Below are 14,458 nucleotides of genomic sequence, written 5' to 3' on the forward strand. Positions count from 1 at the left end.
TGTTGCACTCTATTTTTAGACTCCTTCCAGCAACAGTTGAAAGGTACAGAAACTCAGTCAAGTTCACATATGCACCAGATGGGCAGTTACTGGAAGGACGGAGAAGTCTTCTAAAGCCCTCAGATAGTGTTTGTTCTCTGTGACTCCCATAGCAAGTTTCCCCTACTTTGGTGGCTTAACTCACCAGAAATGTATTCTCTCACAGCTCTTGGAGGCCAGAGGTCCAGATCAAGGAGCTGGCAGGCTGTGCTACCTCTGAGGCTCTGGAGGAGACCCCTGCGCCTCTTCATGCCTTCTGGAGGCTCCTGTCAGCCCTTGGTGTGGGGCGGCCTCGCTCCGGTCTCCGCGTCCATCTTTACTGGCCTTCTCCCTGTGTCTCTGTCATCCACCATCAGATTGGGTACCGGCTCTAATGAGTCTCACTTAAGTTTAGCTGAATTAAGTGCATCTGCCACATAACTTCCAAATTACTTTAGAAACAGGCTATTTCCAAACAGGAAAAACATGAACTTTGAGAGGAAATGATATTTCCAGTCAGAGTAGATGTGACTCTATGGTGGTGGTGCTGGCGCAGTAATATTCACCCACTGTAGGCTTGAGGCTCAACCCAGACTCACAAGCCCCTGAGGCAGAAATGAAAAATAATTGGATGGTCTTTGCTGTTCACCCCCATATGGGGATGCTATAATCGAAAAAGCCACTCAATTTCCCTTTCACGGTGTCCCTATGCAATAACCCAATTCTCAGGGCCTCTGTGTTCCAATTCCCACTTCTCAGGAGATGCTGATGGGTCTAACATGGATTACTATGATCTCTCTGGTTGTTTTTTGTTTTGTTTTGTTTTGCTTTTTGTTTGATTTTGTTTTTGAGACAGAGTCTCACTATGTAGTCCAGGTTGCCCTTAAATTTATGGAGACCCTCCTGCCTCAGCTTCCCGAGTGCTAGGATTACAGGCATATACCACCACACCCAGCACTATGACCTCTCTGGAGGGAGAATTCTGAGGGTCTGCTGTTGGCTCAGGGGGGACATGGAAACTCACCGAGGCACAGGAAACCTGAATGCGTGGCCATGGAGTCCCCAAAAGACCTGCAGGCCAGAGGGGCTCCACTTGGAGCAGTGGCAGCCTATACAGCATGCGTGGAAATAAGTGGTCTTTGGTTGAACACAATGATGGAGGTGTATAGCTGTGAAGGGCCAAATTTAGGATAAGGAGGAGAAGGCACTTAAGAGGAGTCCCTAAAATTTACCAACCAGGAGGGTTTTTCTTCTTTTTGCTGGTAGTACCAGTAAAACTTAGAGTCTTGCACATATTAGGCAAGTACTCTACTATTGATCTATAGCCCCAATCTTTTTAAAATCTTTTTTCAGTACTAGGGACTGAACCTAGGGCTACATCCCCACCCCTCTCTTATTTCAAGACAAGGTCTTGCTAAATTATTACGTTCCCCTGGCTGAGCCCAAACTTGCCATCCTTCTGCCTCAGCCTCTCAGGGTACGCCCACCATCATGCCCAGTCCTTTTTAAAATTTTATTTGAGGCAGCATCTTGCTTTTGCCCAAGCTGTGGTGCTCCTAAAACTAAAATTTGTGGTCCTCCTGCCTCATCCCCAGCCCCTCTCTGAGTAACTGGGATTATAGGCATGTGATATCACACCATGTGCTATAAACAACATTTTAATGCACCAGAAAAAAATCAAAATGTATGCCCAAAGTCTCTGAAGAACACAGTACCAAAATATCAATAAAGACAAGTTCAGTACTGATGTTCCACAGGCAGGGGTCAGGGACGCCATAACCTGTGGGTGGAGGCAATCAGTCCCACACCAGAACGGGTCTCACCCAACAGATGCCACTGACTGAGAACCAACTCAGACAAGTCTAGGGTTAGCAACACAGCCCAGGGTCCTAGAGCCAGTCCTACTGCCGCCCGTTTTGCAGTCTGCTTCTTCCCGTCACTTCTGTGCAGCCATTCAGCTTGGAAAGTTCTGGCAGGTCCCTCTCCTCCCCTCCTCCCGCCTCCTTGCTAGGTGTCTTTCTTAGTCTACCCTGCACCAGCTCCAGGTTTCTAGATGGATGTAACCAAATGCAGGGGAAGAAAAGCCAATGTTTCTTGCAACATATTAATAATAAAACTATTAAGTAAAGAGAACAGCAAACTGCCAAGAAAGCCATGTTTCTTGAGCCAAGGTCAGAAAAGAATTCACCAGCACCTAGATGGGGGTTGGCAGCTGTGACTGGAGACTACATGGGGCCTAGCCTGGTGCACTTCTCAAAGATAGGCCAGGATGTCTCACACCACCACTGCTGCCCCCACCTCCGGAGAGCTGGGGATGCTTAAACATGGCCATGAAGGCCACAGGTGCCTTACCCTTAGATCTAAGAATCTTATCATTTCATAGAGAAAGATTAAACCAGTGGTTGTCAACTAGGGGCAGTTGGATCTCCAGGGAGTGTCTGGCAATATCTACACACATTCTATGTTGCTGCAGCTTTTGGAAGGGGAGCTACATGTAACTCAGCCCACAACAGGTAACTCTCTAGCCCCAGATGCCAGCAGCACAGAAACTGAGAAACCTAGGTTAAAAGATAGCTTCAAGCTAGGTGTGGTGGCACACACCTGTAATCCCAGCACTCAGGAGGCTGAGGCAGAAGGATAGTTGTGAGTTTGAGACCAGCCTGGGCTACAAAGTGAGTTCAAGGCCAGCCTGAACTACATAGCAAGACCCTGTCTCAAAAAAAGAAATGGTGAAGTTGGCAAGCAGGTGAATGCTGCTGGTGAAATGACAGGGTCAGCTCATGAAGCAGGCTGTGGTGCCTGGATGAAGGCGGGGAGATTGATGGGAAAGGTATGTGACACAGGCGGGTAAGAAGCACTGGCCTGTGACTGGGAGATGCATTAATTACTTTCCCAAGCATGTGATAAAATACTCGACACCCACAATTTAGAGGAGGAGAGGCTGATTTTGGCTCACAGTTTCCCGTGGGCTACATCCAAAGTCAGCTGGTTCTGAGGTAGAAGTGGCATGGCGGAAGAGCCTGCAGAGGAGAGCTGCTCATCCATGGCAGCCAGGAAGCAGAGGTAAAAGGGTGGGGCCAGGGAGGGAGACACAGCCTTCCTGATGAGGCCTCCAATCACCCACCTCATACAGCCAGGCCACACTTCCTAACATCGCATTCAGCGAGGAACTCAGCAATGGATTGATCCATTGATGACTACGGTGCTCCCACAGTCCACCTCCCAAAACGTTTGGCCTCTGAACACATGAGCCTTTGGGGGGATATTCTAGACCTAAACCACATTAGCCAGCAACTGGTGTGTAAGCTGGCTGGCAGTCCACTTCTGTGAGGACATGTTGCAGCTGAGAACCTGGGAAAGGTTGGGAATGGCTGTATTGATGAAAGAAGGAAAATGTGATGAGTAACTTGGGGACAAAGGTTGGGCAGATGCTGGAGGTCGTCCAACTCATCAGGTGTCAGGTGTTTTGTATTAGTGATGAGGAAAGTACTAAGACAACCAGAAAGTGAAAGGTAGAGCCAAGATTCCAACCCTGACCCCCCCATGTGCTTCAAAAATGTTCATGTGCCTCAAAAATTACACACTACTGTTTCTTTACGAATGCTTTCTTCTTCCCAGAGAAAGAAAAAACCAAGGTGCAGAAGCAGAGAGAGGATGAGCTAATCCAGAAGATCCACAAATTGGTACAGAAGAGAGACTTTCTTGTGGATGATGCAGAGGTGGAGCGGTTGAGGTGAGAGCGCTGCATATCCCCCAGCACCAGGCTGCCTGACCCAACCCTACCCAACTCATGACCACACTGGGGATGCACAGCCTTGTCTGACAGGAACAGTCTCTATCATTGCTTCCCAGACACTGAACCCAAAAGAATTCCACCCTCTGGCCTGAGGATTGATTTCATATTCAAGAGAAATATCAATTCACCTCCTGAAATTCTGCAAAGGCCTGTGTGATTTAGGTGGGTGTCATTCAAGGAGGTGACCAGGGAGGAATAGCATCATATGCATGTAGTAGACCTCCCTACACATCCTCCCAACTCACTAGGCAACTTCCCAAAACATCTCTCATCTCTACCAAAACTCTGACTTGCTTCTTTCCCCTACCCTCTCAATTCATCAGCTTTGTCCTTTTCTTTACCTTCCCCTCAGTAGCTCTGATACCTCTCCTACCTATGTGTACCGGTCACCTTGACTTGCAGAACCATAAATCCTGGAGCCACAGTGCAGCTCCCAAGGAGACTGGGCATGGGGAAAGCTGTTCATGTTCATTCCTGAATACCTTTGTCTTTTGCACTGTCTCCTTGTGGAGGCAACTTTATTCTTTGTATCCTTTAAGGTCCCTCTCTGCAGCCCTAGGCTGTACCTTGCCTAGCTCAGCCAGGCTGGCCCACTATTTTATTCCCCATGACCTTGAAGGGCTGAGTTCACTTGCTTTCTGAGATTGGCCACACACCTTGTGGAAACAGAGATGACCAAGGTGGCTTAAAAGTACAGGATCTGGAGTGGAGCTGCCCAGCTCACTGATGCAGCAGGGAAGATGGATCCTATGATGTCCCTCTCTCTGTCCTGGGGTCCTACCCAAGCCCCGGGTCACCAAGTAGCCTATTGTTGATATTCAGAGGAGATTCACCAAGTACAATATCACACACCACACATGGCACGCAACAACATAGGTGCATATCCTCAAGGACCAACACCTGGTTCCCACACTCAACCTCTCACCTCATTTTCTTAGTTCCTTGATGTCTTCCTTGCTTACTCTCTTCTCTCTTACATATCTGCCTTTCCAGGGAGCAAGAAGAAGACAAAGAAATGGCCGATTTCCTGAGAATCAAGTTAAAACCTCTAGACAAAGTAAACCAATGTCCAGCCAGTGAGTACATACATTATCCTCTTCCTCCCCATGAAAAAGAAAAGGCTGTTTCAAAGCAATGTCAAGCCCGGGAGAGGCACAACAGAATGCTCTTTAGAGATCAGACTTGAGCAGCAGGTAGGGTCAGCTTCAGGGGCCTGCAGCTCGTGCGGTCTCCAGGCTCCCTGTCCAGAAGGGCAGAGCACTGAACCTCTGCTATTGCTGTCTTGAAAATCTTAATATTTTTGGAACAAGTGGCCTTATATTTTTATTTTACTCTGAACCCCAAAATCTATGTGGGTGGTCCTGGCTGCAGCTGTTCCTCCCTAATCACATGATTTGGTGTATTTCGGAAGAGGAACTGGATGGCCACTAGTGGGGCTGCAATCTCTGTAAGAGGTGGAAGCACTCTCCTCAGAATATTAGCCTTATGAGATACGGAAGAGCAAAAGGGTTCTGTGTGAAACAAATTTGTGAAACTCTGCACACACTTGACCCTCCCTGTGGAGGCCCCAGTGTCCCTTATGATATTAAAGTGATAATGGATCCTGCTGTCAAGGAGCTCTTTTCTCTCTGTTGACTCACTGTGTCTCAAACACGTCTAACTGCTGCAATAGTGAGGCCTCTCTCACTTATAAGAAATGCATGGCCAATTCAACCTGGTCTAAGCACAAAAGGGCATATGTTGGAGGAAGAGCCATAAGAACTAGGGCCTCAGGAATTGAACACCATTACAATTCCCTCATTTTCCTTCCATTTCTGATCTCTACCCATCTTTGCTTACTAGTGTCATTTAACCCTACTATGTAGGCCTTGTCCACAGGCCTGAGCTCTAAAACCATAGCTTGGTAGCTCCAAAGCAGTGCCAGAGTCCTTCTCTGGGTATCTGAGTATATAAGCCTCAGGGAATGACACAGATTGGTCCTTCCTGGATCATGTTGCCACCTCATAGGCCTGTCATTGTCACCAGAGGCTGGAGTGCTGTGATTGGTCAGGTCTGTGTCACATGTCCTCTTCTGGAGCCACACAGAGCTGTTACCAGAGGAAAAGGGACTAGAAATCGGTGGGAAAACAAAACCCAAAAGTGGACACTAACTATATAACCATAAACTTTGTCTTCTCTGCCGCCCATTGGCATCCCATGAAAACAGCTGTAGAGTCTGGGAGTAAAGAAAGAAAAAGGTGTGCTCCCTTCTGCTGGCTCCTAGAACCACAAGGCATAGGATCCCTGCCTGAAACCAGTATCCTTGATAGATTCTTCCATGAAAGGCAAAGTAGAAAATCCCTACTTGGCAGCTTGGAAGAACAAGGAAACTTGCCTGCTATACAGGGTTTTAGACAGAAAAAAGAAATTGATTCTGGCTAGAAATCAAAATACTAAGCCTGCACCACAACCAAGGGGCAAAGTATATGTCCCAAATTTACACTATTCATTTGGTGCTAGAATCCCAAGTTGAAAAATAAAAACTAGTTGAAAACCAGTGAAATCGCAGAGACACTAGCTGGAGCAAATGTAAAACTGCTCTGCAGGGACCTTTCTGTGGCTTATAGTACACAGTACTTCCACAGGTAAAGCAACTCCTCTCAAGAAATGAGCTCTCAATAAAATTTAAAAACCCATGAAGAATTTTACTACCATGAGGGGAATCAGTAATGCAACATGGGAATGGCCTTCCGAGAACCAGACAAAACAGAACTATTTTAAAGAGACAATAAACAAAATATATTTACAGCATTAGGGATAAGATAAGGAATAAAACCATAGTGGAATAGCAAGATGCTGTGAAAAAAGGGTAAGTACTCTGGGGCAGAAGCTCATTGGCAGAGGGCCTGCCTCCCATGCATGAGACCCTGGGTTCCATCACCAGCACACAAGAATAAATAAATAAATAAAGTTTTTAAAAAGCAAGCAAATAAATAAATAAACCAACTCGTGCAAGCTGTGTGCTCTCTAAAAACAAAGAATAAGGAGATCTGTAAAAAAAAATTAACCTTCTAAAAAATTATTTTTACTGAAATAAAAACTTGATGGACTAAATACAGACACAGTTGAAGGCATGATTCATAAAGTAGAAGGCAGATTTAAAGAAATTACTCAAAATGCAGCAAAAACATAAAAAGATGGAAAATATGAGAGGTTAGGGACTACAGAGGATAGAATGAGAAGACCTAGACATTCCAGAAAGAGAGAAAATAGAGAATGAGAAGTGAGGAGCTCTAAAAAGATAATACATTAGTATTCTCCAGAGTTGAAAAATGTGAACCCTCAGACTGAAGTGACTTGAACAAAATTTCTCCTTTTGTCTGCTCACCAAATGCTCCTTAAACACCAGGTCACGTGCAGGGCTTGAAAGATGTGACTAGGACTGCTCACTGGGAGGAGGACTGAAAGCTCAGGCTGGAAGCTGAGAACTGAAAGCTGGTAGGCCCACAGGAAGTGGGAATAGTCAGCTAAACTAGACCACCTAAACTGCACCCCAAAACCGGGCCTGGCCAGGGTTCAGGGTGGGGCAGGGCGGCCCCTGTGAGGTCTCCTCACTTCCCATCTGCCTCTCTCCCTCTGTGCTCTCCCTTGCTGCAGGCTCCCGGGCAGAGAAGAAAGCAGAGCCCCCACCTAGCAAGCCCACGGTGGCCAAGACAGGGCTGGCACTCATCAAGGATTGCTGCGGGGCCACCCAGTGCAACATCATGTAGCCCCACGTGGGGTGCCCGAGGGCCGCGGGGACCCCCATCCTCCCGCCCTCTTGTCATCATAGCCCCAATTTCACTGGGGCTCAAGAACTCTCCAAGGCGGCAGGGGTTAAAGGCAAGCCTGTGACTGCCACCAGGGGCCATGGGCATGGCAGGCGGGCCCGGCCACCCTGTACAGAGTGTAGCAATAGGGAGTCCCTCACTGTCGCATGGCCCTCCCCAGAGCATGCCGAACCCAGGAGTCTGTCTCACCTTTATCCAACCACCAGGAGAGGTCCTCTCTCACAAAAGTATATGTCCACTTCTATCTAGCTATATCTAACCCACCGTGCCGAATGAACTGGGAGAGGGGCATGATCCCCCGGTGTGTATAGTTGTGACTTTTCAATAATCTAGCGCCATGTTGGACACATCCCCCATCCACCTTCCTAGCTGTACCATCAGGCCTGGCCCAAAAGGGCATAAGTCCCCTCCCCTGTCTGTCCTCTCCCAGGGACTGTGCTCTGGACGGCTCCACCTGACCCACACATCTCTGAGGCGCCATCAGTATTGCCTTCCTGGAGACCGATAGCCTGCCTGTAAAGACTGAGCTAGTGTGTGCTGTGGTGGTTACATCTCCTGCTTCCTCCCATCCTGTGTCTGGGCCTGACCAAGAAGCAACCGGGAGCAGATGCTGACCCAGGTACTCTTCACCCACCCGGGGCCACCACAGGAGTGCCAGCAGGACACTGCCCCACCAGCTCGACACAAAACCTCCGTAAAGGAACAGCAACAGGCAGGAGAGGCAGCCTGACCCAACTGTGTCCCATCATTTGGTGGCATATTTGAACCAGCCTAACAATCCTCCTGTGTAGCTTGATGTACATTTGCTACAGCCAGCCCGGCACAGCCTGTGTGACTTCTCTGTACATGTATGTGTGTCGTGACTGGCCTAAGTAGTTAGCATAACTCAAGATTTGCTGATGCGCAATCATCCATCAGACAAAATAAAAATAGAAACCACGTACACAGCATTTTAAAAGTTTTTACTTTTTTCTTGATTATGGAAGTAATTCGTGTATATAGTAAATAATTTTAAAAGTATACAAAGCATAAAGAAGTTTTTTTTAACACCCATGAGTCCTCTAACTAGAGACCTCTAACCTTTTGGCATGTTTCCTTGAAGTGTTTTTTAAGCATTTTGGTTTTCTTGATTGGCATCATGTTGTACCATTTTATAACAAGATTTTCCCCCACTTAACATGGTATCACTACAGTCTCCTCTCATTATTAAAAGATCTCTATAAACATTAAACACTCTTCCTAAATGTTCAGAATGGCTGCTGAGTAATCCATCTTGTGATCACACTGTCACCCGTCATCATTCCCTCACTACTGGACTCACATTTAGAGAGTTTCTTGTTTTCAGCATTATGACAATGTTATGATAAATATCTTGAAGAGATAACACTTCATCTGAATTGGATTTTTCCTTAAGATAAACTCTTTCCTCTTTTTTTTCCCCTTTTAGTGCTTGGGATTGAACCCAGAGTTTTAGATGTCAGGCAAGTGCTCTACAACTGAACTACATCCCCAGCCCAAGATAATCTCTGAGAAGTAACATTCTTGGGCTATCAATGAATAGCATTTTCAAAATGTTTCTAGATCACAAGTGAATGCACACGTGTCTCCACACACAGTCGCTTTGGAGTTGACCCCTGGTATCTTGGACTGGGGGCCCGAGGCTTCAGTTTGATGGCTCCTCTCGGGGGCAGCATGCCTCAGCCTCCACAGTCTCATATGTGTTTCTGTTCAGTCCAAGTTTTGCCCTCACCCTTTCTGCCATTCTGATGCTGAAGAGACTTCCCAGGCCACTCAAGCAATGGACAGCCTGAGCTCCTTGTATAACTAGGTCAAGCACAGAGCTGGGCTGAATGAGTGTCACAAGGCTGCCATAACAAATTAGCTCACCCTGGGTGAGCTCCACACAATGGAAATCCAGCCTGTCTCAGTTCTGGAGGCCAGAAGCAACAAGGTGTCTGAGAGCATCACATCCCAAGGCTGCAGGGAAGATGATTTGCTTGCTTTTCCCAGCTCCAGGCTCCTGGAAATCCTCAGCCTTCCTTGGCTTCATTGGTCTAGTCTGCCTCCATCTTTGGGTGGCCTTCTCCTCCTGATGTGTCTCTTGCATCCTTTCCTCATTTTACAAGGACACAAGTCATTGAATTTTGGGCCTACTTTAATCCAGCACACTGTCATCTTGGTCCTATTTACCTTACTTCTGCAAAGACCCTGTTTCCAATCAAGGTCACATTCTGAGGTTCCGGGCAGACATGAATTTGGGGAGTTGCTATTAAACCCACTACACATCCTGCCCACTTGAACTCACAATAAATAAAACTCAGGCTGCAAAGCGCCTGCTTCTCTCTTCCTGGTGGAAAATGTGGGTCAGGGAGGCCTAGCCTACAACCAGTCACAGAGCTGTCACTCACTAGACCATGGAGTAACTGGATTCTCATAAAAAAATACTTCCACTGAGACCTGGAACAGGGCCTACCTTATGTTCCTGCTATTCCCTTGATGTTTTTCAACAACAAACATTTATTTAGACTTTCACAGAAGAGCAGAAGCAAACAGTAATTCTTGATGCTCCCAGATCATAAGGGCTGCATGCAAACCTGGAAAACCATGAAGGCTGTGGGATCTTGCATGCATAGACTCATTTCTTTTGGCAGTCCTAAGGAAGACATTAATAGAAGTCACATCTATTGTAGTTCATCACTGTGCACTGAGTAATGTACACACATCAGCGCGTTTGCTCCTCATATCAGCCTGACAAGACAGATCCTATTATTACTTCTTCTTTACAGATGAGAAGGCGGCAATAAATCCATGGCCTAAGGTCCCACAGGCAATTGGTGGCACAGTATCATTCATCCCTCTCTCTCCTGTTACCTTGATAGTCCTATCTCTTTCCTTGTATGTTTATAAACACTTTCTCCTCCATCATTTACAAATACCACTTTCTATTCCATCCCCCCTTTTTTTGTGGCACTGGGGATTGAACCCAGGGCCTTTGCACTGAACTACATCCCAGCCCTTATTATTTATTCCAAGACAAGGTCTTTCTGGGCTCCTATTTTCCTTTTACAGCCCTACCTTTCATTCCATTTTCACAGCCTTCTTTACCCTTCATACCCTGGCTATTTCCACTTTCTCAGTCTCCAGATCCTTCCTGAAGCTACTTTAACCTGGTTTTTATCACTCTCTAGCAAGTGACTCCTTTCACCAGGAATGCAGCCATTCAGGTATGTCTAGCTGGTACATGTCAGCCTTCACGCTTTCCCAGCTCTTTGCAGCGTATGATACGGACACATGCATGACTGTTTTGATGCTTCACTCTCTGGGAGCGCTTCCTACTACTCACAGGGCCTGTCTTCAATCCCTCTTAAGGCTCCCTCAGCCTCAGAGACTGGATCTTGCCATTTTGCTCTTTTCTTTCTCCTAATTTTTTCCATTCTTTGCACATCTCAAATGGCCTTCTACATTCTGACAGCTCCTTGGATTCTTTCTGTAGCCTAGGCCTCTCTCCTCTGCTCAGACTGCTAAGCTGCTTCTTGAGGATCTCTATTTGAATCTAGAATAGACACATCAAGCAAGGGGCTGGGGATTTAGCTCAGTGGTACAGCACCTGCCTGGCAAGCGTGAGGTCATGAGTTTGATTCCCTGTACCAGAAAAAAACCAAACCAAACAAAAAAAAATTAGAATAGACACATCAAATGCAACACATGCTAAACCAAAGATTGGCAAGCTACTGCCTATAGGGCTGAATTTCACCTGCCTTCTGTTCTTATAAAGCTCCATTGGAACATAGCCATACTTATTCATTCATATGTCTGTGGCTGATTTCGTTCAACAGCCCAGCAGAATAGTTGTGATACAGCACACAGCCTGCACATACTGAAATATTTGCTCTCTAGATCTTTAACAAAAAGGTGGCTGACCCTTGTCCGAAACTGTGCTCAGCTTCTGTGGTATGTTTTCACCCAGGGTTACCCTAGGACATGCCCTTGACTCCTCAATTCCTCCTCGCACCCATGCACTTGCTGAGTTTTCAGCTTCTCCTTCCTAAGTTTCTCTAGACTCTGGCACTCCCATGGTAGTCACCACCATCTTTTGCTTGTTCAACTGCAGCAACTTAATAGGCCTCCTCAGTGCTGGTCTCCCTCCTATTAAATTCATTCTCCACATTGCACCCAGTGATTTTCTTAATAACACAACTTCACAGTCGATCCCCTCTTCAGAAGCACTTCCACAGCCTTAGGATGAAACCCACGCTTTCCCATGTGCCTTAGTGCCCCCTCTGATCTGGCCCTGCCACACCTGAAGCCTCCTCTGCTTCTTCCACCTCCTGCATCCCTCCCGGTGCTGGAGCCACACAGCCTTCTTTGGATTCTTTGGCTCTTCTCGCTGTGCTGTCAGCACCTCTCCTAGATTTTCACACATCATTCCCTCTGCCAAGAACTTCACAGATTCCCCATTATCCTTTCTTCCTCGTTCTCTCTAGTACTGGCCTGGCAGTAAAGCCTGGGGTCTTGGGCATTTTCCAGCCTCTGGCCACCCAGCTGGCCTCTCCCACCTCCTGTCTCACCTTTGTTCATGCCAGTGTTTAAGGGAACAAAGGTAAACAAAGTAGAAGCTGAGCAAAAAGGAAAACCAAGCAGAGTGGTGTCTAAGAGGTGTGTTCCAGTGTCCAGCTTTACCCAGGGTAAGTCCCGATGGACTGTGTCACAGGACGTGGTTGGTGTGAGGAGTTCTGGTAAAGTGCTGGTATGGACGCCAGATGCATCAGATGTATAGAAAACTAATATATTCTATTAATACTTTAAGCCAGGCCCTAGATCCTGAGGATACACTATATAGTAACAGCAGCAAAAAATCACAGAACTTACTACCTTCAATAACTTGCTGCCTGGTTGAAGAAAACAATGCAATAATCACACACATAGCTATCCAATAGCAAAGTATGATTATTTTTTATATATTCTGGAAGCAAAGTATATATTCTTTGAAACTCCAGAGAATGGTGCTGGACAGGCTGATGCTGATGCCTGCCTAGGGATGGAAAATGGGGTGGTCAGAGGAAGCTCTTCTAAAAAATAATGCCTGTACCAAGATCTGTGTGCTAAGGAGACCATTAGCTTGTTAGAAACAGGGCAAATAATAATAGTAGTTACAGCAGATACTTACTGCATCACTAGGGCCTGCAGGTCTTGTTTTAAAGTACTTTGCCAGTAGTGGCTCACTGATGATAGAAAAGAACTCTGTGAAAGCTCTCGTTTTCATTTGAAGGCCAGGAAGGAGGCACTACATGGCTAAGTGGAGATTCAAACCGAGGCCCCCGACTTCAGAGGCCGTATTCTTAGCCACTGCCTGATATCTGAGCTCAGGGTCTGCATGCCAGAGGCTCCAAAGCAGGAAAGGGCGGAGCGCAGCTAAAAGGCTGAGAAGGCCACTGTGGCAGGAGCCAGGCCAGGAGTGGAGATAGGGGACCGTCGGCAGGGGTCAGCCTTAGAATCCCTGGGTGCAGAACCTCAGTGGTCTCCCCATGCACAACAGCAGAACAGAGACTTATTTTGGAACAAGGATTTCCTTTCTGAAATTTGTTTCCTACTCCATCTACCTCAGACAGACTCAGTGGCTTCCACCACACAGAAGGCAGTGACCTGCCTATGCTGCTCTGGTATAAGAAACTCAGAGGGGAGAAGGGGTGAAGGCTAAACGGGAGCTCCCTGTGCCAAAGCCCAGGCAGAAATGGAAGGGGGAGGGGTGGTCACACGAGCTGCCTAGGGTGGATTGAAGAGATAGCACCATGCAGGCCCAAGATGGTCCCTGACAACCCCGAGATCCCCATTCCTATGGAAGCTCCTGGCTGGCTCCCCACCTTCTGCAGAGCAAGTTGCTGAGCAGTCACTTTGCACAATCTATCCCCAAACTTGACTTCTGCTACCATGAAGTGGGTTCTGTTTTCCTTCTCGGTGCCCAAAGATCCTTGCTTCCAAATCCTTTCTTACCAGCGAATTTGTCTTTGATCCTCCGGCTTGAGATTTTCCAAGCTCCACATCTCAAATGCCTGAAAAATAAGGGGTTCTCTTTGCTGTCGTTATTTACAACATGTTATGTGGATTTCATCATATTCCAACCTAACCTGTTCCTGAGGGTGGTCTGTCTCCTAGGGAGACTAAACACTCCTGGAAAGGACATTAAGACATTCCCTTCCACGAATATCCACTGAAAGAAGCAAATCAGGTAAGTCTTCTATATGTACCTCTCCAGAGTGGTGAACCCCCAAGCTCCTTAGCCCTCTAAAGGGGCATGATAATTCAACTTTTCCTGCAAAACTTTCCTATAGTGAAAAGACGTTTTGAAAGGATTGTTACAGGCTGTTAGAAGCTTTTCATGTAACATTAAAAAAAGCAATTTACTTAAATGTTTTCAGGGTCTTTTCATATTCTTGCAGGGTAGGGAGGCGGTGGCAGCAGGGGCTGGGTGATGGGTGCTTTACCAATGCACCTGTGAAAGACATCTTTCTCAAACTGGCTCCTTCACAAGGAGGGAGATCTTAAAAATGCTCCAGTTTTCTAACCACAAGTTTGCACAGCTGCTGAATTTTCCAAAATGGAGTTTTTCCCAAGGCCAACAGTCCAGTCCCCTGCCTGGGATGGTGCTTGAGAGCCTCTACAATGTCCTCCCACTTTGTGCAGTATCTCACACTTACATTTTCGGAAGGGTAACAAGCTGGTGTGTGTGTGTGTGTGTGTGTGTGCGTGTGCACGCGTGCGTGCACACACAAAATGAAAAGATGACAGAACTGGATTGGCTTATAATCCCTCCCCACAGAAAGACCAACAGAGAAAC

General features: G+C 46.8%; 2 protein-coding genes across 6 annotated transcripts in view; one reads left to right on the plus strand and one right to left on the minus strand.

The window, feature by feature from the left end:
* Positions 1-8,573, plus strand: part of LOC102022429 (chromosome unknown open reading frame, human C16orf45) — a 125,181-nt gene extending 116,608 nt beyond the window's left edge. Inside the window, exons 4-6 of one of the 2 annotated variants that reach the window (XM_005391063.2) lie at positions 3,637-3,751; positions 4,808-4,890; positions 8,054-8,573. In XM_005391063.2, coding sequence (XP_005391120.1) covers positions 3,637-3,751; positions 4,808-4,890; positions 8,054-8,142 — 287 coding nt within the window. In that variant the 3' untranslated portion in view covers positions 8,143-8,573. Of the gene's footprint in view, positions 1-3,636; positions 3,752-4,807; positions 4,891-7,450 lie in introns of both variants that reach the window. The other variant, XM_005391062.2, reaches the window with a different exon arrangement.
* Kiaa0430 (KIAA0430 ortholog) overlaps positions 8,571-14,458 on the minus strand; it is a 48,273-nt gene continuing 42,385 nt past the window's right edge. Inside the window, exons 27-28 of one of the 4 annotated variants that reach the window (XR_001235376.1) lie at positions 13,615-13,673; positions 8,571-10,276 (exon numbers count right to left, since the gene is read on the minus strand). Coding sequence is in view for 1 of the 4 variants with exons in the window: in XM_013517740.1 (XP_013373194.1) it covers positions 13,666-13,673 (8 nt within the window). In the remaining 3 variants the exon portion in view is untranslated. Of the gene's footprint in view, positions 11,266-12,557; positions 13,674-14,458 lie in introns of those variants that run through there. The other 3 variants (XR_001235377.1, XR_001235378.1, XM_013517740.1) reach the window with 3 other exon arrangements.

The sequence above is a fragment of the Chinchilla lanigera genome, unplaced genomic scaffold, assembly GCF_000276665.1.
Source record: "Chinchilla lanigera isolate Chin_1 unplaced genomic scaffold, ChiLan1.0 scaffold00041, whole genome shotgun sequence".
Lineage (NCBI taxonomy): Eukaryota > Metazoa > Chordata > Mammalia > Rodentia > Chinchillidae > Chinchilla > Chinchilla lanigera.